The 23,910-nt window shown below is 34.7% G+C and overlaps 4 protein-coding genes and 3 long non-coding RNA genes across 9 annotated transcripts; 6 read left to right on the top strand and 1 right to left on the bottom strand.

The window, feature by feature from the left end:
* The first annotated feature begins 13 nt into the window (after positions 1 to 13).
* Positions 14 to 2,837, top strand: LOC149677030 (uncharacterized). The gene is made up of 12 exons (XM_089838017.1): positions 14 to 370; positions 430 to 484; positions 556 to 707; positions 920 to 1,014; positions 1,071 to 1,231; positions 1,295 to 1,372; positions 1,592 to 1,700; positions 1,773 to 1,845; positions 1,903 to 1,954; positions 2,055 to 2,074; positions 2,128 to 2,225; positions 2,291 to 2,837. The coding sequence occupies exons 1-12, from the start codon at positions 123 to 125 to the stop codon at positions 2,482 to 2,484; spliced, it is 1,335 nt and encodes a 444-aa protein (XP_089694143.1). The 5' UTR covers positions 14 to 122; the 3' UTR covers positions 2,485 to 2,837.
* Positions 2,838 to 7,070: 4,233 nt separating this feature from the next.
* Positions 7,071 to 7,742, top strand: LOC149677029 (uncharacterized). Its single transcript, XR_016366654.1, has 3 exons — positions 7,071 to 7,206; positions 7,274 to 7,381; positions 7,493 to 7,742. It is a non-coding gene; the product is annotated as an uncharacterized LOC149677029 (long non-coding RNA).
* Positions 7,743 to 12,073: 4,331 nt separating this feature from the next.
* LOC149677028 (uncharacterized) lies at positions 12,074 to 13,608 on the top strand. The gene is made up of 5 exons (XM_089838022.1): positions 12,074 to 12,187; positions 12,627 to 12,772; positions 12,841 to 12,998; positions 13,060 to 13,104; positions 13,170 to 13,608. The coding sequence occupies exons 1-5, from the start codon at positions 12,176 to 12,178 to the stop codon at positions 13,280 to 13,282; spliced, it is 474 nt and encodes a 157-aa protein (XP_089694148.1). The 5' UTR covers positions 12,074 to 12,175; the 3' UTR covers positions 13,283 to 13,608.
* A 1,097-nt stretch (positions 13,609 to 14,705) lies between these two features.
* LOC149677027 (uncharacterized) lies at positions 14,706 to 16,550 on the top strand. Of its 3 annotated transcripts, XR_016366558.1 has the most exons (4): positions 14,706 to 15,063; positions 15,128 to 15,668; positions 15,722 to 15,811; positions 15,892 to 16,550. It is a non-coding gene; the product is annotated as an uncharacterized LOC149677027 (long non-coding RNA). The 3 variants fall into 3 exon arrangements; XR_016366557.1 differs by having other exon boundaries at positions 15,128 to 15,811; XR_016366559.1 differs by having other exon boundaries at positions 15,128 to 15,811; positions 15,870 to 16,550.
* Positions 16,551 to 17,792: 1,242 nt separating this feature from the next.
* Positions 17,793 to 18,363, bottom strand: LOC149677026 (uncharacterized). The gene is made up of 2 exons (XR_016366653.1): positions 18,106 to 18,363; positions 17,793 to 18,048 (listed from the first exon to the last, which is right to left on the bottom strand). It is a non-coding gene; the product is annotated as an uncharacterized LOC149677026 (long non-coding RNA).
* A 1,665-nt stretch (positions 18,364 to 20,028) lies between these two features.
* Positions 20,029 to 20,914, top strand: LOC149677025 (uncharacterized). The gene is made up of 5 exons (XM_089838582.1): positions 20,029 to 20,040; positions 20,116 to 20,236; positions 20,302 to 20,363; positions 20,436 to 20,643; positions 20,708 to 20,914. Exons 1-5 carry the CDS (start codon positions 20,029 to 20,031, stop codon positions 20,734 to 20,736), a joined length of 432 nt encoding a protein of 143 aa, XP_089694708.1. The 3' UTR covers positions 20,737 to 20,914.
* A 1,194-nt stretch (positions 20,915 to 22,108) lies between these two features.
* On the top strand, positions 22,109 to 23,362 carry LOC149677024 (uncharacterized). Its single transcript, XM_089838515.1, has 5 exons — positions 22,109 to 22,482; positions 22,564 to 22,687; positions 22,753 to 22,811; positions 22,884 to 23,091; positions 23,157 to 23,362. The coding sequence occupies exons 1-5, from the start codon at positions 22,471 to 22,473 to the stop codon at positions 23,183 to 23,185; spliced, it is 432 nt and encodes a 143-aa protein (XP_089694641.1). The 5' UTR covers positions 22,109 to 22,470; the 3' UTR covers positions 23,186 to 23,362.
* Positions 23,363 to 23,910: the final 548 nt, after the last annotated feature.

The raw sequence follows: 23,910 nt of genomic DNA, 5'->3' as shown, positions 1-23,910 counted from the left end.
TTCGTGTGTTTTGGAACCCGGTACTGTTTACTTTAAACGATTAAGTCATGACTGTTTGGGCTTAATTATACACGCAATTATGTCCTTGTAATTATATCTATTACATTTTATACAGTGGTTTAATGTATTTCGCGTTCTCCCTGAGAAAAAACCTGAAAACCTTTGGTTCAGCTATCAGTTCCGCGATGTCTACCGCCAAAGATCCAAGAGTGTTACGTATCTTCATATCAATCACGTGTTTGGTCATTTGTTGCTGGCAAATTGGAAGTTTTCTCAACATTTATTTTGAATACAGAACGGTAGTAGATGTCACCATCAATAGAGATAAAAACCAATCAAGACCAGCATTGTCCATTTGCCTAATTAATCGGTAAGACTTAATTGTTTCAGTACAAATGTCGAATGTCATCTTGAATTTATATTTTAAAGCGTTCAAAGGTCCTTTTACGAGAACAAGTTCCACGAGAACATTACAATTACAACGGTAATAATTAGGGATAAGGGTTATGATTGGGTCTGACTTTTCAATTGATAGTGGTTCCATTTTTAATGCAGAAAGAAGAGCTATTTAAACTAGAGGACCACCTAGCTATGACACTGAACATTACCGAATTAGTACAAGGATCGGTAAAGGCTGATGAACTAATTACTTCCTATTACATCGAAATGAGTAATAAGGGTGCGAAAATACCAATGGATGTCAGGAAGTAAGTATAAGAATTATGCCTAGTATAGAGTAATATCGGTAGAGAGGGGGAGTGAACTGTGTATCCCCTTCGTTGAAGGCAACTTTGTATTAGAGAATACTATTTGCCTTCGGAAGGGGGGATATCACTAAGGTAAGAGATAGAGGGTTAGGACGTTGCCATATATGTGAAAGATATTACTCTATCGTCAAACACCATGAATTGATTATCAGGGAAGCAACATGGCTTTACAACACCAAATTTGCTTGTTGGGTATTACACGCCGAGTATGAACATCGCAATAACCGTACATTCAAGGGATTTCGAAGTAAGACTAGACCAAAGTCAAATTAAGGGGAATTCTACTAAATACCCCTAATTTAGGACTACACACCGACATTGATCTCAACAAAAACGAACTGATATCAAAGGCTCATTCAGCTAGGGCTAAATACTACATACACCCACCCACTGACGTACCATTCTACGAGAAACAAAATATACAAGTTGTGATTGGTCGAAGATACAGATTTGAAGTGAACACCGTAAGCCTGATCAAGTTTTACTTTAGGTTTATAGTGGTTAAATATTGATTTCAATATTTTTAGATTATAGAAAATCTTTTGGAACACCCTTACATAACAGGCTGTCGGAAGTACAAGGGGAACGAAGCCCAAAGCATGGAGGTATAGTAATTGTTTGGCACTACCATTAAGTTGTAAATGTCTCAAAACATGCACGTGTTAAGCCTAATTTGAAAATGAAAACTGGAAAAAAAGTGGGCACGTGATTTGTCTCGCGCCAAACTTAAAAGATCTTATACAACTAGAGAGATATTCTAGTACACGTTTTTAGGGTTAACTTATTCAAACTTTTTAGGCCTAATATGTTGTATCTATTTATAGTGGTGTCTCATTCATTGTATCTGGTCTAAAATGCTCGATATTTGCGGTTGTGTACTTGAAGATTCCATTCTAATCAATAAAACCAACAAATGCGTGGGAGAGAAAAGTGGTATAAAGTTATAATTTATTTGAATATTTAATGAATCGATCCACCAACTTTTTTTTCTCACAATACGGACAGAAAAATGCAAGCTAAAAATTGATTTTGAAAGAGGAATAGAATCTTGCGTGTCCGAGTGTCCCAGGGACTGCAAGTAAGCTTGATCTGCATTGGTATTAATCGGGTTTAATTTATTAACTTATGAATAAAGCCATAAAAACTACGAATATGAAGAATCAAGTGATACCATTGAAGATAAAACGGTAAACAAAATTTTATAATCTAATTTTCTTCAACTTAAAGTCAATCCCATTTAAAAAGTCGTGGTCTAATCAGAAGATAATATGAATTTCTTTTCCATAGGACAAGGATTTGAAGTTAAGGTAAATCAAAATAAATATTTAAATTTAAGTATTAAATAATCTTAAATCCATAGAAACAATGGGTGTAAGGTTAGTATTAAGTTTATGGAAAGGGTTACGACATTTACGCATCGACCTCAATTCCAATTCGTTGAAACATTCAGCTACATCGGTCAGTATACACTTGACCAATTAGTTAACGATATAATTAAACTAAATTCCACCTTTCCATTACAGGTGGTTTTGTAGGAATATGGCTTGGATTTTCGGTACCAAAACTTTACGATTGCGCTCTGGATATTTTCGAATATTTCAAAACTAATCGATCTCCCAAAACAAATAAAAACAATACTATTTCCCCTAGAGATGAAATAAGGGTTCAATACCTTTCGAAAAACAATATTCAAGACAGAGTTAAAATAATTCAGTAACTGATGTAGCTCAAATTAAATATCGATCAATAAAAATGTATATACTGTATACTTCCTTCTACTGAAATTTTTATATCTTAGACTAATAACCTATGACCCCTATACTTTCTATTGTTTATTGTACACTTTGTTTCACTTTCATGCCACGGAATTGTTTTCAAATAGTCACCTACAGATTGATTAAAAAGATTAACAAAGGTAAATAAACTTTCGCGAAAAAACGCTTCCGGAACCAATTAACACTTAAACCTGTCTATGAAGGAAGCGAATCGAATGCGAGATTGAAAAGTTAAGCCTAATTTCAACCATCAAATTATAACTTGAAAACAAAATACACTATCCCAATTTGAACCATTTTTTCATCACACATAACTCATAGACAACTATCTCATCGTAAATAATTACCTTTCTTTCGAGCTAAGCCTAATGTCCCTAGATTCAGTTCCAAAGATGCTAACCCTAATATCAATAAATTCACTTCCGAAGATGCTAACCCTATAATATCAATAAATTCACTTCCAAAGACGCTAAACCTAGTATCAATAAACTCACTTCCAAAGACGCTAAACCTAGTATCAATAAACTCACTTCCAAAGACGCTAAACCTAGTATCAATAAACTCACTTCCAAAGATGCTAACCCTAATCACACCATTTCATTCGAAAATCGTTAAGCCTAATCATAGAATTTTTTATGGGCAGATGTCTTAAGCCTAACGTTCATAAATTAACCCCGGATTACGTGCAATAATTCCATCCATTTAAGATGCTCCCACGCGATCAGAAAGGTCACAAAAAGGTCCTGAGATTAATTTAAACCCCACCAAAAACTTCGTATTTTACCTTATTTTACTTTAAAAAAGACTAGGGAAAGTAAAAACGTAGAGTTAATACTTCCGACATAATTAATTTACGATCGCATAGTAAGCGGAAGTTTCGAAGATAAATACGGGAGGGTTAAAAATTTTAAAAGAGCGTTACAGAACCATCATAATGCTTCGTGATCAGTTTAAGTTTAACTTTGTTTCAAACTGTAGGAAGTTACCGACGCTGCCTTTATATTGGCCGGTTGCGATTTGGATAAAATATAGGTTAGAAAATTATAGCCGGCGCCCCGGGCTACGTTTCAACCCACCACCACTACTACTAGCTCTAGCTCAATCCATAAACGAATGAAAATTGTTCTTTAAAAAGCATCATCAGTCTAAATGTAATTATTTTTTCCATAACCATAATCACCTGGACGAACCCCGTTTATACTTCCTCGTGTCAAATTAAAAATAAAGCAACCCCCTCTAATTATACGCTCTTTAATCAAAACTCGATCGCTGTTAATTATCCATTCGAATGAAATAAAAATTTGACCTGATAATTGAAAAAATGATTAGGGTATTTCGTTTAATTAATGGTTAAGAAATGAAACTGTAATAAGACATAACAGAGGGTGCTCTAAAAAAGGGGTAATCATGCGACCGAGGTGCAGTGGGATAGTTCTATGGGACGAGAGAAATGAAGTCCTACACTCGGTGGTTAACTTTGCTGGACCATTCCTTTCCATCTTCCTATTTAGTCTGAACTTACTAAGCCTTTAACAGCGCCTTATGCACCAGGCGTGGCTTTACCTCGAATCTATGACCTACCTCACTCACTTCATTACAAGCTCCAGTTTGTAACCAGAGATTAAAAACATGGTAGGAACATATCTTATAAACTTATGATTCTATTAATAACGGTACTTAAACCAAATATTTCTAAAGCGAACCTTAATTTCAAAGCCCGGAAATTCAGACTAGACATAGTGAAGACACCTAGATCGACGCGAATATTAAGTTTTTTTTACATAGTTATAGGCCCAAAATAAATTTCGAATTAGAGTCAATCATGCGTGAAATCCGTCTTTAAAACATCATAGACAACCAAAAGATAATAACAATGAAAAAAATCCTAAAAAGTGTAGAAAGTGAATGTGAATGAACTAAGCCTAAAGCATTATTTTCTTAAACTTTTTTTCCACGAGATTTCTTCGGCGCTTCCCCCTTAAAGAACGTGTTCTTAAACTTTACAATAAAACGTTAAGTAATTGAAGGTTTAATGTAGAGCAATTCAATCTTAACATATATTTCGGTTGCCAGTAAATCGTCTCTAGACACGTGTTCACACACACCCCTTTCACGTTTATTTATAATAATTTGGCAGGTATATTTAGAGACGAGGCTGGTATGAAGAGATAAATATGGACTTGTTTACAACGTAAAATTATAGGAATATTTTATTAAATGGCCCCAGGTATTTTGTTGTCTCAGTAAACTGAAGATTTCAAATGCGATATGTAATATTTATTAGCTAATACATCGATTTGTCTCAGAGTCTCAGGTATTTTAGAACTATAGTAAGTTCAACAAACAATTGAAATTCCATATTTTATGTTTAAACAAAACAAATTTAATATTTCAACAATAAATATCGGAAACCGCAATTTTCCTGATCAAAAGTAGTTTACAACGGATTAAATTTCTGTTAACTGCTCATGAGAAAAAAATTAACTTAAACTTGGTCATATAACTAAACTAAATACATAACGCTGTAATTTGAAAGCAAAGCTTCAGATACCTACTAACTGCTCTTGAAAAAAATACAGCTTACCTACACGCCTAAAAGAGCAGTTCACAAAGATAATATTCTACTAACTGAAACACTCTTAAAAACAAGTATAGCTTACACATAATTAAACTAAACAACACTAAAACTAAAAAACACCTTCGACATGGCGCAGTTCGGGAGTTAAAAACTACGTTGTTAACCCTTCCACATCTAACATAAAAATGACTTTTCTCGCATAATTCAAATTAAAACCGTTAGACCTAAGATATAATAAACTTCCTTTGAGGGATATATCTCCAGGAGGCTTACTAACCATTGGAGCAGAACGAAATGTAAAATTTAATTCATGGGGATTAAGAAAAAAAAGGGGGAAAAGGATTTAAACATTAAAAGAATTACGTCTAGTAGGACTCGGTCGATCATTTTATACAATGCACAATAGCCCATAGGTGCAGAGACAATTAAGTTTAAGGAGAGAATTAAAAAAAAAAAACTTCACTTTCGTGGAAATCATGCATATGGCGTCGCCGTGAGGGGGAAATAAAATGATTTAGACCTAATTTTTTCTTAACTGCAAATATTGAAGATAAGGAAGTATTTCTACAATTTCCGGAAATGTACAAAAACCCCCAAGGGACGTATATTTTATAATAATTCTTATTATTTTTTTTGTGTTCATCTTAAAAATGTCGGAACTTGGTAATTATAACTAAGAGAAATAATTACAGCCTGTCTTTAATGGGAAAACTGAAAATTGTAACTTTAATTCGGATAAGGGGCCTGTAACTTAAGATTTATGGGCCTTGGAGTGATCATTAAATCTATTTATTAAAAATTAACTAGTACACAACCAAGCTCGGTTATCTTATGTTTATCAGCGTGATAGGTAGTCCAGGTTATGATAAATCTGAGAGTACCATGCAAATACTTGGTGCAATTAAGTTTTGTAAACTGCATGCTCTTGGTGAGGGCCTGGTACCAAAAAAAAATCTGGTTCCTTCACTTCAACAAAGAACTGGTGTAAATAAAGTTTTAAAAAAATTCAGATATATACTCATGGTTTGAAGTTAAACCCTGGTCTTAAGTAATATCAAACATTAAAAAGCCAGTAATTCAACGGAAATCCACAATTTCCAGTAAAATACCAATATATTACTTGGGGGTGCTATAGCCAATAGATTTATGCTTACACTACACCCCATTAGCTTTAATTCGCTACGATACACATCTAGAACGAGTAAGATGAATGGATAAAATCATAATGAAAAGAAAGTAAAAATGTTTTAAATACCCCCTACCTACCTATAAATTCAAACATGCAGAGAAAGACACAATAAATACTTCAAAATCGATGAAATAAACCGTTTACTAGATAATAATAAGTTCCCAGCCCTTATTACAGGGTGTTTCTAATCAGTCTGCATGCATAAATTAAGGAGTTGATGTTCTTTGGGAAATAGATTTTGAGTCGAAAATCTAACCTCTATCTTCACTCATTTTGTTTGCCCTGAGGGACACTGTTTTCGAGTTATGATTTGAGTGTTTTAGTGATGACCCCTTAATTAAATTAGAAATCATTATCTTGAAATCAGTTTCTTAATTAATTAAATTTAAGGGGTCATCCGTAAAATACTCTGGATGCAATCTTAATTCGAAAACAGTGTCCTTAGGGTAAGCAAATAGTTACATTTTCAACTCAAAATATATTTCCCAAAGAACATCCCTCTTAATTTATGGAATGCAGACTTATCAGAAACACCCTGTATACTTTTAAATATTTATTTTAAAACTAGTTAAATCTAATGAAGAAAAAAAAGAAATGGACGAACCACTTTCTATCGGTATACTATCTTTTGTTAAGAAAGATTTTCAATAGATTATTAAAAATTGAAAAGAAAAAAAAAACTAAAATTTTAAATTATGAAAAGTTACGGAATTAAATATATTTTATAGATATTTGTCTGATCAATGAATGATTTTGGTGGTGGATTTGGGTTCAGTATATAAGCCAAACCATTCCGATGAGAAAACATCATTCGCTAAACAACTTCCCTCAATTAACAACTAATAATTCGTTGTTCCTAAGTTCAACCTTAACCAAAAACCAACCATGAAATATTTCGTAAGTACTTGAAATCAATAAGTAAACATCCTTAAGTACTTGACGTTTAATGGGAGATATTTAACAGGCTGTTGCCGTTATCTTCGCCATGTTGGTTACCATCTCTTTGGCTGGATTCCACGAACCAATCATCATTAAGAAACCAGTTGCCAAGATTTCTTACAAACCAGTAAAGGTAAGCGTCATTACTTAACCTAATGATATAGTACTGGCAGTGTTGTAGCTTTAACAATAGTACTTTCTACGATGCTTTAACATACCCCGTCACTAATCTAAACTTTTGCAGACTATCTCTTACGTCCCGGTTAAGAGTATATCTTACAAGCCTGTGATTACCACCGCCCATAAGCCAGTCGTCTCTTACAGTTTCAAGCCATTTATCCTCAGCTCCGGACATGGTCACGGATGGCATTAAGTCCCTCTTTAACAACTAATCAAAATTAATTGTTAAGATTACCAAAACCGCAACTCAAACTAAATGTTTACCAAATATTGTATAAATAATTTGTAAAAAAAACATGTACAGACAAAATTCAGTAAATAAAATTACGGTGATAAATTAACCATCGAATGAGACCAATTCAAAATAGATTATATATAATTACACAAATTAGTTAGATTAAAAACTGAAAGCCACAACTTAAAGTAAGTTTCTTCAGTACTTCAGTGATTTCCCATGTTTCTAGGTGTTTCAGTGTTTTCTAATGGCTATGTTTCAAGCTAGATCACTCGAGTGCCCATAAATGGTCAATTTGCAGCAACTGTTACGTACCTCATGGCTTACTTCCAAAGAAATACTTCCCAACCTGAATTCACTCTTTTTTAAAACCCAGTAAACTTTCTCCCTAAATTTAAATTCACTCTAGCGTGTAATCCAAATTACCTCCAATAAACTGGCATGGTGCGTTTGATCTTGGATGTTCATTAAGCCTAACTTATGAAGAAAATCAGCTGAAAGGGGGATATGGTAGCCATGGTACTACGCACGATGTACAGTCCATCAACATTTCCGTTAAGGTACGACGGAAGGAGTTTTTGAGAGTCGTATATACGTTCCGGACTGTCAACCTTAAATGGTCCGATTAAGGACAAACAAAACTCAACGGCTTTCACCAACCCATCAATTACACTCGACAATGATTTATATACTTAATAAAGTGCACAAACCCCTAACTAATTCGAATATCGCGAATTTTTTAGCTTAAGTTATTGTTTAACGTGTACAAAAACATTTGAATATTTATCAAGTTTAAATTCCACGAGATTTTTTGTGTGTGTTAAGCCTAAATTTGAAATTAGGCTTAACACACAAAATTTGAATTGGAAAAAAGCGCGGGTAATTTTCTCGCGCCAAGTTGAAAGTTCACGTGACGTTTTATAAAACACTCCATGTTCAATTTCATCAATTTTGAAAATATTGTTGTTTTACAAATAATTTTAACGCAGATTGGATTGTTAAGCTATGAGGGGTAAATGAATAGAGCTAAAGTAAACGATATTAATTTTTTTCACCATTTAAATAACCAATTAAGTTCCTGGGATCCGACGCTAATATCAAGGCCATCAAACCATTTCAAATAAGGTTTCTTTAAAAAAACCTTTCCAGACATAGACGGAAAAGTGTGGTGTCCAAAATTTATTTAGAGCAATGTCCGTCAGTCTGGAATAATCAGTTTAAGAACATAATGGACATTATTATCTTTAAACGCACCAAACCTTTTCCTTTCACCGAAATGAAAAAATTAAAAATGAAAATGAAATTCTAGAAACGAGAATCGAGACAAGGAAAAAATGGCCGAGAATTTCTACTTCTTTTTTTCTTCTAAATCTGATTTAAATTTTTATCACGATAATCGGGGGGAGATATGAAAAATAAAAGTTATACAAATCTCGCACGATCTATAAAAACAAATCGCCCAAAATTTTTATTAAGAGGCTTATTTTTCCTATTTAAAAATAAGCTTTAGATTACCCATAATTCGTATTAGAATTGCAACAATTTCTTTATATTTGTAAATAAGGTTTAATTTAAGTTTTTAAAGATAAAATTCTACGCTATTTTATTTATTTTTTTTCGAAATACCTAAATAATTCTTTCCAATCGACCAAAGGCATTAAAAGGTATTTTTATTCATCCTATAACTAGGAAATATGTTTGAAAAAATTGTGTTGAGGTGAATTTTAAAAATTCGGTTTTAATTTTATAGCGTGATTCTCTAGACTCCAGAGAGGTAGTTCAATTTAATCCCTCATTGTTATATCGGACGATGAATTGCAAAATAAATATTATAATTTAATTGCACGGGTTGTTAGTAGATAATCCTGATTATGTGGAAATTAAACTTTATCTAAATTACTTCCTACTGTATATTAGCCACCCACCATGCGTGTTTCGAATAACGTTACGCAACAAAATGAGTTTAATCCTAAACTGATTCAAGAAAGTCTTTCATATTAATCAAAACCCAGCCCAAAACCAACCTAACCTCCCCAGGAAGCTAACACTTTGCATAGAAATTACTCTATATAAGTAGCAGCATAAGTTCGTAAGATATGTTATATTATAAGTTTGTCCAGTGGCGGCAATGGTTTGTCAATGGTTACAAACTGGAGCTTGTCATGAAGTAATTGAAGTTGGTCATAGATTCAGAGTAAAGCGACGCCTGGTGAGGCTCTGTTCAAGACTTAATACAGACTAAATAGGAAGATGGAAGTCCTGAAAAACTGAGTGTAGCATTACGAAGTATAGGTAGTGTCATAACTTATGGAACATATCTCATAAACTTATCGTAGCAGCAGGTACTAATAAACAAAAATAAATCCATTCCTCTTTTATCATGTAAAATTGCCTACCATGAATGTAAAATAACATCCTTACACTGACATTTAAGTACATACTAATACACTAGAAACTATATTTAATACGTAAACTAAACCCTACATCCTTTAAATAACATTAAAACTCTATAACGGAATTAATCTTCCAGCAGCGGTTCCCTTAAAATCCAGTTTCGTTGAACCAGAAACGGAACGACTGGCTGGCTGTCATTTAAAATTCTACCCCTAGACAAATTATACCCCAAAAATAACCCTATAAAGGTTATTGGTCCGCTCTTGACAAAATTAATTCAGGCGGTAAAATGAGAGACGTATTTAATTAAAGCACGAAATGGAGAGTAGAATAAATAATAACAATATTTTAAGAAGTGCAGTTAGTATAATTTAAAGGATAATTTAAACCACCCACGAATTTAAATATTAAAATTATTTACGTGTAGGGGGAAATATGAAAAGTATAGACGTGCCGTTATTCAACCCAAAACAAATCATTTCCACTAGAAATAACCGTCAAATAATACTGAATCAAATAACAAAATTTCCCTCTAATTTTAATGTGATTCCAGTTCGAATTTAAAAGGAATATTTTATTTTTAAAATACCAAAGAGGCCCGGTCCTTTATAAAATAGAAGAATTTATATAATTTTACGTCGTAAAGAAACCTACAAAGTCCAAACTTTTTTTAGTCCTTGGCCCAGCGTGGTACCCTCAAAACTCACAAATTTTGAAGCCCCCTCTTAAATGTACTCGATAAACAATATAGTTACATTCTGTTTTACGAAGTTTAACATTAGGTGTTAATACGCCTCAACCTTTGCTATTTGGCAAACCACGGTTGAACGATAGTTATAATGATGTCCTGAATCCGGACTATAACGAGATTAAAAGCCAAGAGGCCCATTTGAGGACCCTTGAAGAAAAGGGGCCCCTTTTTAATAAGGTGAAGAAAGTTTATAAGAAATTGATCAAAAACGTTTAGGAAAAAGTCTAGCGCGCGAAACGCAAGATCTTTCAATTTTGGCGCGAGAAAAATTCATCGCACGTGCTTTTCAAATGTCCAGTTTTAAATTAGGCTTAACTCTTTCTCTTTTACCAAAAGTGAACGCAAAATTATCACACGTGCTTTTCCAATGTTCATTTTCAAATTAGGCTTAACTCTTATCTCTTTATTTCAAAAGTGAACGAAGTGAAATTCATGCTACGATGCTAGATGTTTCTCTGTGTAGTAAAACCATTTCCATCAATTTGAAAATAATCCACTCTCAAAAACAACGGCCATAACGGTCTAAATATAAACTGCAATCGCGTTTATCTATATAATAACAACAAAAGTAAAACAACACCCACCCATTGCGTGAACTATGAATTACACAATTTACAATTCCTCGTACCCTAAGGCATACAAGTATACCGTTGCAAATTATATATATACATCATATATGAAACTTTTAAATTTACTTTAAATATATAATTTAGGTCAGTTTTGGGAAGATTGAAGAAAACGGAGAGATAGAAAAATTCCCCTCATAACACAGACACAACTTTCCCTTGAGGGGAGGGTCACGTTAAAATCTGATACCGAAATACGTCCGTTTTTACCTCCGGGGCCATAATAATTGAACTAAAAATCAAAATAACTTAGGACTAGCATCATGGAGCTAAATAAGTCCTCCCACACTTATACCTGGTGCCAAGTTTAATTGACTTAAGTAGTTTTAAGAGTCGAGCACGTCTTACGGGGTAATCAAGAAAGATTCGAATCCCATCCCAAGAAAAGAAGAAACGTGGTTGGTTTAGTTCTTGGTGTGTGTGTACTTTTCTTTTAGGGAGATGTTATCCTACCGTTTATGATACTTCCTCTATATATTTAACAATACAAGACTTAAGATTAAATCCCCCCTGAACTGGTTTACGACTGATCCCACTGATCCCTTCGTACAAGACGTGTGAATATTAATAACCACTATACAGCTAGAGTTTATTATAAGCTATCTCTTTTACTTACTGGATTTTTTAAAAAATTTGGAAAGCAGTATATAAAGAGACGGGTGTCTGACAGAAAGCATCACTTTCATCTCTTAGAGACATCTAAAAGGACTTCGATATCCATCCGTTGAGGATTTATAAACCATGAGGGCTGCTGTAAGTACTTGTCGATGGTATATGTTGGTAATTGTCCAATGGTCGCGCTTCAACAAGTGTAGATATGAGAATAATCTACAAGTTATAATGTGTGTACATTAGGGTACTTTGGGTAGTGAGTCCTTAGGTTCTTGTAGCGTGTACAGTGTACCATCACGCAAAAACAGAGTTTAGGTTAGAGTGACTACTCGTGAATGGTATTTGTAGGTAATTGTCCAAAAACAACAAGTGTATATGAGAATTATATGCAAAGTACATTATGGTACTTTGGGTAGTGGGTCATCAATTTCTGGTAGCGTGTACCAAGACATAAGAACAGTGTTCAAGTTAGACTACCTTAAACGGGACTATACTAGACTCGTTACAGTAACACCGCGATACGTTGGACTAACATACAAATCAAGAAAAAGTACTTATGGCTGGCTCATTTACTTTTCAGTTGGCTCTTATATCCCTGACGGTAGTCGTCGCTACCGTTCACGCCGGAATTGAATTAGGAGGTTTCGGAGGAGGCGGTGGAGGATTTGGTGGCGGAGGATACGGCGGAGGAGGACACGGAGGTGGTTTCGGAGGCGGTGGAGGAGGGTAATTACCATTACTTGTAAATACAAGTACTTTCATATACGCAGTACTAATAGTTTAACTCGTAACAGATTTGGAGGTGGTGGTTTCGGAGGAGGTGGATTTGGAGGTGGCGGACACGGAGGTGGAGTCATCATCAAGAAACTAATCCCCATCAAGAAAATCAACTACGTTCCAGTTACTTCATACAAACCAGTTGTGACTGTCGGATACAAAGCTATCGGAATTGGTACATTAGCTATACCTTACATTAGGCTTAATAAGTTATTAACCTTAATTTTGAATTCCAGGTATCGGAGGAGGCGGTGGTGGATTTGGAGGTGGTGGTGGATTCGGTAAGTTAAGCCTATTTTTACATTAAAGTATAAGCCAAGGCTTAATTTTTCAAAAACTTCACCAGGTGGAGGTGGATTCGGAGGTGGTGGTGGAGGATACGGAGGCGGTGGCCACGGAGGTGGTGGATTCGGAGGTGGCGGTTTCGGAGGAGGTGGCCACGGAGGTGGATGGTGGTAAAGAGTGATCTTCAAATAAAACACTCTGGAGACATCGAATCCAACTATACCATCAACAGTAATTAACCCTGATTGCAAGTCCCTAATCAAGACTAGTAATCTTTAACTACAAGTTATCAAGACGCGAACTTGGTGATTGTCTTTCTTTTAAAAAAATGCAAGTGCGGTACATTGCCAATTTTACCTGTGAGATTACACATTTTACACGGATACACTGTATATTTTTGTATTAAGTTTTTTTAAACACCCTGTCTGTTACTATTTTTTTTTCTTAAAAAATACGATTTTTGCATTTCATAATGAAATAAAAACTCTTGTAAATAATAATACTCTTGATTCAGTTTCAACTTCATTTAAATAATTTTGAATTGGGATTAAAAAAATCAAATGACTTACCCAAGCCAATTTTTCGAAGTTCAAGGTTGCAATCCATTAAAACGTATGTATTCCAGTTAGGCCTATTAAAATGGGAGAAAATAAATAATTAATCATAATTAAAAATTAACATAATTCTCTTGTAAAATATATACCTCGGTATAATAAGACTGGGAATTTTTAAAATAACATCTCATTTTCATAAACTAATTAACCGTTTCAGTTTAGATATTAAAAAAGTAGCTAAGCCTAATTAATAAAACGTATTAAACAGACAACGTGCCCCTCATAACCGCCTAAATGAGATCATGAGGGGAGGGGGGTAGAAAATCTCATACGCATGACTCATTTCAAAGAAGCTAAAGAACACGTAAGGGGCAGAGGTCGCAGTGAAACGTGTTAAGTCTATATTTAAGGAATATTTCGAATATTTTTACCTCTCCGTGTGACGTAGTCCAGGAGAGGTTCTGTAACGGCCGTGTCTGTCTGTGTGTGTGTGTGTGTGTGTGTGTGTGTCTGTCTGTGTGTCTGTCTGTCCGTTGTTACACCCACGTGACCGCGTTCGCAGTTTGCGTATCGGAGCAAACGTGTTCCCAATTTCCGGACCGCATTGACAGTTCACAGAAATTTGGAAAATTGTATTTCTCTCCTTTGCTAATCTATACTTGAGTTCTCACACCACCATGTTTGGTCTTCGTCCATCCCATATGAACACCGGTCTGGTACTTTTCTGGCTTCCACCACCACCATCTTCTATTCTTTGTCAATCCCACATTGACACCAGTCTGCACTTACACTGGCTTCTAACACCACCATCCACAAAGTCTATTCCACATAGACACCAATCTATATCATTGGTTTCTACTCCATTATCATCGTTTGGTTTTAGGATATACGCGGCGATCAGCTAGGGTTACGAGAAACGTCTAGCCTCCCTAAGGTGGGATCTCCACCAAAGGTTTTCGCAATTGCGCTTTTTCCTTACTATTATAATGGAAACGAATCGTATATATACCCCAAATTTGAAAAAAGCGGGCAAGAGGGGTACACTGTAAAAAAAAATTGGATTTTGATGTGGTGTATTTGTACCCTTAAAGGTATTTTCTTAAAAAAACACCTTAAGGTGTTTATTCTAACCCTATAGGGTGTCAAAACAAGCCTCAGGGTTCTCTGTTGGTGTGTTTTTGTACCATTTGTAAATATTTTATGTTGTGGAGGGTGTTTATTTATACCTCAAAAGGAATTTTTTACTTGAAAGTCACGTGCGCACGCGCCATCGTGAAATAAATTCGCGCGCGTCGCGTGCCATATTTTTTTAACCCTAAAAATTTCAAACTAGGCTTAGCGACACTCATTTAAGCGACTACGTCCATTTGAAAATTAGTTACGCTCACAAGTCCAACCAAGGTAATAATTATGTGTAATACATTAATATAAACTGTGTGAATTTTAAAAATGTTTCCAATTTCAGACTTGTTTGAATCAGGAGCCATAAAAACTAAAGTTCTGACTAACGGATCTCATCCTTTAAAGTAAGGCAAGCCTTTGGCCAGTTAATTTTAATTTATTCTCTATTTTCAGCCATCAGAAGGCAACTTTTCCGTTTACACTTAGCATTACAAAAAATCATTACTGATGGATTAGTTCATGAATCACAACTTAAGTGATGTGAAATTTTGAAACAGCTAAAACCCAGGTTGGTATGAATTTAGGTATTTTCCACGTAAGATGTGAATGAAAAGAATTGTGGTATTTGGTCAAAAATGATAAAGTTTTAGGTAAGTTGTAAGTACATCCATAAGACTTTTGGAGTCCCGTTTTCCCTGACAAATCCAGGTTTTCCCCATATATTTCTCTGGCACCACCAAATAACTCCACAGGTTTTTTTTTGAGTAATAGTTTCAGGATGTATTTTAGAGTGGAGTAATCTTCTAGCCTCACGAAGTTGCTTGAATTTTACTGAAAATTTCCCTCAGTTTTTAGTCAAAAATTTATTTCCCTGACATGTCCAGGTTTGTATGAACCTGATATGTAAAATTTCATGGAATGCTTACGAAAAATACAGTAAATAGCAGTCATAACATCATGCCTTTAAAATGGAATCTTGTTGTGTAATGTTCTAGAGTGTAGTAACAGGAAAGGATTAAATTTAAATGTGAGTTTGAAAATGTCTAAAAACGGCGGTTTGATATTTTAAGATAATTTTAAATCAGTTCTATAATATTTTCATTGCAGGGTTATATTAATCGTGATGACTTCGACTGAATAATCTTTATTAAGTCAAAAAAGGTCGACCAACTATTCAAGCGGTTTATAATATCTGTTTCTGTGGTGGAAATTTTAGTACAAATGTAACAAAGTCATCTTTCTTTAATCAAATATTTTTTTTGTAAAAATATTGTTAAAAATCTTTGTTTTTGATTTGACTAGAGAAGATTAATTATGGTATAAATTAATTAAATTTTTATATAGGGGTGAGATATCATTAGTTTTTTAATATCTGGTTTCTTAAGAAATAGTTTCTGGTAAGTGTTTAGTTTTTCATAGTACTAAATATTTAGATTATCAGGTTTAAGCTTAATGTTCTAATAATTATATTGTAGTGTGAAATTAATTTATAGGCTTTAAAGTAGCTATTTGTTCAATAAAAATTTAATTTTTATTAATGAAGTATAAATAATTTAAAAATAAATCAAAGTGTTAAAGCATTTTAGTCCGAATCTTAATTGACCCCGATAAAGTTAACTATACACTGAAGTTCTTTTAAAGAATTATCACAATAGATACCTCATGGCTATAAAACTATTTCGTCGAAAATAATCACATTTCCTTGCTCAAACTTTTAAACCCCTTTAATTGTAATAAAATGCACCTTAAAATGGAGAAAAATAATATTTTCGGACCCCCGAGTCAAATTTTTAAGGTACGGGAAAATACCTTTAATGGTCTGAAAACGCACCTATAAATGGAGAAAGGGCGCTTTTTGCACCCCTAATTCGAATTTTTGATATCCAAGAAAATACCTTTAATGGTCTGAAAACGCACCCCTAAATGGAGAAAGGGTGCTTTTTCGCACCCCTGAGCCAAATTTTTGATATCCAAGAAAATACCTTTAATGGTCTGAAAACGCACCCCTAAATGGAGAAAGGGCGCTTTTTCGCACCCCTAATTCAAATTGTTGTTGTCCGGAAAAGCACCATATATGGAGTCTATTTATACCCCAATCACTCAAGAAGGGTACATATTTATTCCCTTCTGTTGCTTCAAAGACAAATACTATGTTACTAATATGTACCTATTAAGGAGCGAAAAATTACCCAATGGTATAAAAAAACGCCCCTTATCTAGGGGTTCACATTAATACCCTATATGAAGGGTGCGAATTCATACCTTATATGGTACGTCTGGGGTGGGGGTCGAAAATACCTTTATAGGAGCGTTTCCGCCACATTTTTTTTTACAGTGTACTCTTCACTTTAAACGTCAATATTAGCAAAGTTTGAGATGATAATAGGTATAACTTTATAAATTTGAAAAAAGCGGGCAAGAGGGGTACTCTTCACTTTAAACGTCAATATTAGCAAAGTTTGAGATGATAATAGGTATAACTTTATTTTAAACGATTTAACTATTATTAATGTTAATTATTGAAGATTAAAATATTTAAAAATAATTATATTTATTTAAATATTAAAGATAAACCTCTCGTGCAAAGAGAGAGATTATCATTGCCTCCTATATCTACCAAGGCCCGTGCATGCGATATATTTCCTTCATTGCCTCCTATATCTATCAAGGCCCGTGCATTGTGATATATTTCATTCATTGCCTCCTATATCTATTAAGGCCCGTGCATTGCGATATATTTTTCAAAACAACAACAAAAATGGGAAGCTCCTCTCAGAAACATAATAATTTCTTTTCTCTGTATATGAAATGAAAATATGGATAATATTGCTCTCCTTCTTTAATGGTATGAATCCTTGCCTGTCTATTAATATTTTACGTAAGAGAAATACGTATTTAGCGAAGCCTAGAGAGGATAAACATAAGCGAGATTGTTTCGGAAAAAAAATACTGCTTCCACTAATGGGTTTATACTCCTTGTTACTGTTGTATAGAGTAATCTTGATAAAAGCTTAAAAAATTACGAGAGGACAGATATTTTTTATCCTCTTGTTTTATTCTTAATAAGAATATAAAACATTTATTTTGTATCAAAAAATATTTTTTGGTGCTGAGATTGCTTTAGAAAAATCCAAACGGTTAGGCATTGGTAAAAAAGACATGTGTAAGCTATTTGCAGAGATGATAATTGTTTTACATGTTTTAAATAAAACTGAAGCTTCCATTATTGTGTTTATGCTCCTTGTTTGTTTCTCTGAAAACCATCTAGGTGTAGATAACAGTTAGACCAAAAATTTCAAAAAAACCTAGTTGAAAATAGACCTTTTAAATTTGCGGGAGCCATTCTTGAGAATTTTTCTTTGCTTGTAGGTTGTCAATTTATCTACCAGTAAATATTTGTGTTTGGAAGTTGGATATTAAGTCAAATTAAGTGGTTGTAAAGAGCCAGCAGGTTTTTGCCGCTCCTTTTTGTGAGTATTCGATTTATGTATGTAAATTGGAGGAAGATAATGTTGAGAGTAAGGATGAAATGCGGAAGCGCAAAGCGCGGGAAAGGATGAGGGCAAAAAGGTCGACGTTTTCATTGGATACTTAAGGTTATTGAATCTTCTCGACACGGAGAGGTAATATTTTGGTTTTCCCGACTTGTTTTTTCTTCATTTAAAACCAAATATATATCCTTAAATTTTGAATTGCTAAATTAAATTGGTTTGTGTTTTAACAACTATATTTTTGCATATACGTTGCAGGCTAAGAAAGGACATATTTTAAAAGCAAGTTTCATAATTTCTAGCCCACAAAGTCAGATATACGGCAATAAAATCTTGCCTACTGACCCACAACTTACGAAACCCCATAAGTTAAATTAACAATCACATAAACACTTCACAATAAAAGTACACGAGCAATTACATTAAATTTGATTATTAACCACAACATAAGTCTTACACGGGTCACGCGTAATTGAGGTCTTCTAGAAAGACCGTGTTTCAAACCATTCAAGCTTATCAACTTGCTTAAATCAACGCAAGGCGATTTTAATCACATGAACAGAGAAAATATAGTAATGGAATAGAAGGTCTTTCCTTTCTACTTCTAGACGGCTGTCTCTGATTTGTCGGTATTTGATGCGACGTCATAATTGGAACTAGAGGAACATCCGGACAGTATGTGAACAACAGAGAAATTCAAACAACATGGACCAAATTTGGTGGACTAGTAACTTTGAAGCCCTATCTAGAGTCTTTGTTGTACACTTACTATCCAATCAATATTCAAGCAGATGACACTATGGTTCCCACTCTTTTCAAAAGGGTCTAGCCTAAGTAAACTAATGCTGTTTTCCATTGGCTTTTGCATGGAGTAGACTTACTAGATTGATAATTTAAGTTGACATGAAAGGGCGTGCAAATAATGTTCGGTTTCCCAAAATATTTCTCCATGGTGGCAAGAAAAACCTAGCAGCCAAGAAATAATCATCTAAGCCTGTCCTACCTAAAATAAAAGATTGCTTGCGCCATTTAAACCCAAAATTACTCGCGGTTCTAGCTCAGCATGTCAGGCAAAGAAATTACATAGAATAAATTACATAATTTACACACAAGAGCGACGAATTCATTTCTATAAAACCTATTTAGTTTAAAACATTAAGCAAAAAAGGGAAGCAATAACGGGGCATAGAAAGGAGTATGTTTTCAAGCGAAACCAATCAAAGAAATTTGAAATAATAACAATAATTCAAAGACATTCATTTCGAAGAAAGAGTGAACGAGCGAGAAAGTTGAATTAAAAGAACGTTTTAAAAAGGCTTCGTTCAACGTATCTAGTTCAATTCGTGTAACACCAGTCTATAATATTAATACCACCTTTCCCTAACTTTGGATTCAATGGCTGAAGCGATTGATTGAAATAAAGTGAACCAAAGAAAGAGGTAGTCACTCGAATTCATATAATGCCCGCAGCGTTTACATTATTTTGATCTACGACTGAGATTATCCCGCCTTTTTAGTTTCCTCGTCAGTAAGCCGGAATACAATGGAGACCTCAATTTTGCATATTCTTGAACCGATGCGTAACAATACTCTCTATACGCTACACGCGATTCTAGTATAATTTTCTCTAACCCACCCCTAAATATCAACTGGTGACATCAAAACTGAGTATAAAAGGGAAGCGAAGCCACCCAAATGGCATCAAATTCCCCTTCGCAGTCCTTTAACCAACAACAACAATCTCACCGCAAACATGAAGTGTGCTGTGAGTATTTACCTCATAGCAATACAAACACTCGTGTCTTCGACTCAATGGATTTAACGTTTTTGATCTCAATAGCTCGGTCTCTTGTGTGTACTCGTCCTGGCTTGTGGTGCCATGGCTGGATTCAGTCTAGGAGGAGGCGGAGGACATGATTTTGGTGGTGGACACGGATTCGGTGGAGGACATGATTTTGGCGGTAAATTCGTTTACGTTTTTGGTGCAGAATTGCTAAGCCTAATTATGTTTTCTTCACTGACTTAGGTGGTGATATTGGTGGTGGTGGACACGGTCACGGACCAATCATCATCAAGAAGCCAGTGAAGGTAAGTACTAACTCGCAGGTGATTTCCGCTTAAGTACTTGAAAACTGATAAGCCGTTTCCTTGGGGTGGCAGAAAATCTCTTACGTTCCAGTTAAGAAAATTAACTACGTTCCTGTGAAGAGCATTTCTTACAAGCCAGTTGTCTCTGTCGGTTACCGCCCACAAGTTTCCGTCGGTTACCAAACCGTTGTCCTCTCCGGAGGTGGTGGCGGTAGCGGACTCGGAGGTGGACATGGTGGTGGATACGGAGGTGGTTTGGGAGGAGGTCATGGTGGATACGGTAGGACCCTTTCGCCTAAGCCATGGACCGTAAAAAGATCTCTAACAATTATTTGGTTTTTCAGGTGGTGGACACGGAGGTGGATGGTGGTAAAGATCCATCTTGATGCCAAGCATTGCCAACTCAACCAGGACCAAAGATTTGATGATATAATCTTCTAAATAATTTAACTACGAATTAATTAAGATCAAAGATCATTTTGTAAAAATACTGTACAGCCAATGTTTTAAATTTTATCAACGTCTAATAATAAAGATGCTGTAAATATTAATACATCTTTAATTCATTTAACTTAGTTCTAAGCCTATTTCAACCTATATATTTAAGAGTATTTTATATGATACCATAGACGTTGAGTGACGTGGGGTTTAATGTGAATCTTGGTCTCATATGTAATATTCATGCCTAATGTTATTTGTTTCGGAACAGTTTTAAACCATATGGACCATTAAACAAATATTGTAATTAGACATTTTTAAAATTTCTTCCTCCTTTTACTTATTTGAATAAATAAAGGGTAGCTTAGAAGTTTCTAATGAAGGTGGTTTAACTATACCCTAATCCCTTGGCCTCAATGATCAAACAAACTTTTGATTTTCTTATAGTCACATGTTCATAAGTTCAAAATGGGAATTTATAATTTTCTTTCCTGGCCAATTTCACAATAAAAAATTTAAATTTTACTGTTGCATAAGCATAAATTTTAAGCATAACCTTTGACTTTGCGTCATGCAACATAGCGCATAATTTGACAATCATAATCCCATTAAAATCCCAGATTTGAAAGAAAAAAATGATATCGGTAACAACTATGAAATAAAACATGTTTGAATTAAAAAAAATTAAAGATCTGTGTTTAAAGATAGGATACTTTCTGTTTCCTAATCCATAGGGTACTGAACTTCCTAATCAGTTAATATTTCGAGTGTGATGTTTTGAGTTCAGTATATTCATTTTTAATTTCGAATATACAGGGTGTTTCTGATAAGTCTGCATGCATAAAATAAGGGGTTGATGTTCATTGGGAAATCAATTTTGAGTTGAAAATGTTCTTTACTTCTATCTCCATTTTGATTGCCCTAAGGGACACTGTTTTCGAGTTATGATTGCATCCAGAGTATTTTACGGATGACCCCTTAAATTTAATTAATTAAGAAACTGATTTCAAGACAATGATTTCTAATTTAATTAAGGGGTCATCCCTAAAACACTCTTGAAAATCATAACACGAAAACAGTGTCCCTTAGGGCAAACAAAATGTCATAGATAGAAGTTATACATTTTCGGCATATTCGTTTGAGGATTTACCGGAACGTGCCAGCTAAGCGCGTGGACTTTCTTTAATATAAAATCTCTATAATAACTGCCCTAAATATGTCTAATTTAATTTCTCTCTTAATCGTCATCGGCATTCCATTCCATGGTGAAGACAGGTAAATAACAAACCGCATCATGTCCAAGACAATAACTCTTTTAATCCTCCTTAATTTCGGCATCGTTTACGTTTATTTTGATCAACTGAGAGATTATCCCACGCTGACACGCCCTAATATATCCTACGTCAAAGCTAGAACAGTCTGACTTGAAAGCTTCCTCGTCAGACTAATCCGGAATTATAATGGAGACCCCAATTTTGCATATATTTTCGAACCGAAGCGTAACACACAATACACGCAGTTTTAACAATATAATTTCATTGCGCATTTACCTACATCAAAAACTGGGTATATAAGACACGATCGTCGACTCGAAAGGCATCAATTCACTTTCGAATTCCTCAAACCAACAACCAACAATATCTATCTCCTTAACCAACAAGTAGCAAACATGAAGTGCGCTGTGAGTAGATTACAATTTACTTCAATGGATTACTTAGCAACTCAGTGGATAAATTTACTAAAATGTTTTTGATCTCAATAGCTCGGTCTTTTGTGCGTACTCGTCCTGGCTTGTGGTGCCATGGCTGGATTCAGTCTAGGAGGTGGAGGTGGTGGCCATGATTTTGGTGGTGGACACGGATTCGGTGGAGGACACGATTTTGGCGGTAAATTCGTTTACGTTTTTGGCGCGAAGCTGCTAAGCCTAATCATGTTTTCTTCACTGACTTAGGTGGTGATATTGGTGGTGGACATGGACACGGACCAATTATCATCAAGAAGCCAGTGAAGGTAAGTACTAACTCGGAGGTGATTTCCGCTTAAGTACTTGAAAACTGATAATCCGTTTCCTTGGGGTGGCAGAAAATCTCCTACGTTCCAGTTAAGAAAATTAACTACGTTCCCGTGAAGAGCATTTCTTACAAGCCAGTTGTCTCTGTCGGTTACCGCCCACAAGTTTCCGTCGGTTACCAAACCGTTGTCCTCTCCGGAGGTGGTGGCGGTAGCGGACTCGGAGGTGGACATGGTGGTGGATACGGAGGTGGTTTGGGAGGAGGTCATGGTGGATACGGTAAGACCCTTTCGCCTAAGCCATAGACCGTAAAAATACCTCTAACAATTATTTGGTTTTTCCAGGTGGTGGACACGGAGGTGGATGGTGGTAAAGATCCATCTTGATGCCAAGCATTGCCAACTCAACCAGGACCAAAGATTTGATGATATAATCTTCTAAATAATTTAACTACGAATTAATTAAGATCAAAGATCATTTTGTAAAAAACTGTACAGCCATTGTTTTAAATTTTATCAAAGTCTAATAATAAAGATGCTGTAAATATTAATACATTTTAAATTCATTTAACTTAGTTCTAAGCCTATTTCAAACTATATATTTAAGAGTAATTGAAGTCTATATAGACGTTGAGTGGCGTGCTCTGCTTCGAAACTCTGGGCTTAATGTGAATCTTGGTCTCATGTAAAATTCATGCCTAATATTATTTGTTTCGGAACAGTTTTAAACCATATGGATCATTAAACAAATATATTGTAAGGAGACATTTTTAAAATTCCTTCCTCCTTTTACTTATTTGAATATATAAAGGGTAGTAAAGTGATCAAACAAACTTTTGATTTTCTTATAGTCACATGTTCATAAGTTCAAAATGGAAAGTTAATTTTTTTCCTGGCTAATTCCGCAATGAAAAATAATAGTTTTACTGTTGCATAAGCATAAATTTTAAGCATAACCTTTGACTTTGCGTCATGCAACATAGCGCATGATTTGACAATCGTAATCCCATTAAAATCCCAGATTTGGAAAAAAATATCATATCGGTAACAATCATGAAATAAAATATGTTTGAATTAAAAATAATTGAAAGATCTGTGT

The sequence above is a fragment of the Phalangium opilio genome, unplaced genomic scaffold, assembly GCF_054372755.1.
Source record: "Phalangium opilio isolate 3A_F unplaced genomic scaffold, DU_Popi_V2 ptg000045l_1, whole genome shotgun sequence".
Lineage (NCBI taxonomy): Eukaryota > Metazoa > Arthropoda > Arachnida > Opiliones > Phalangiidae > Phalangium > Phalangium opilio.
This window is presented reverse-complemented; position numbering and strand designations above follow the sequence as displayed.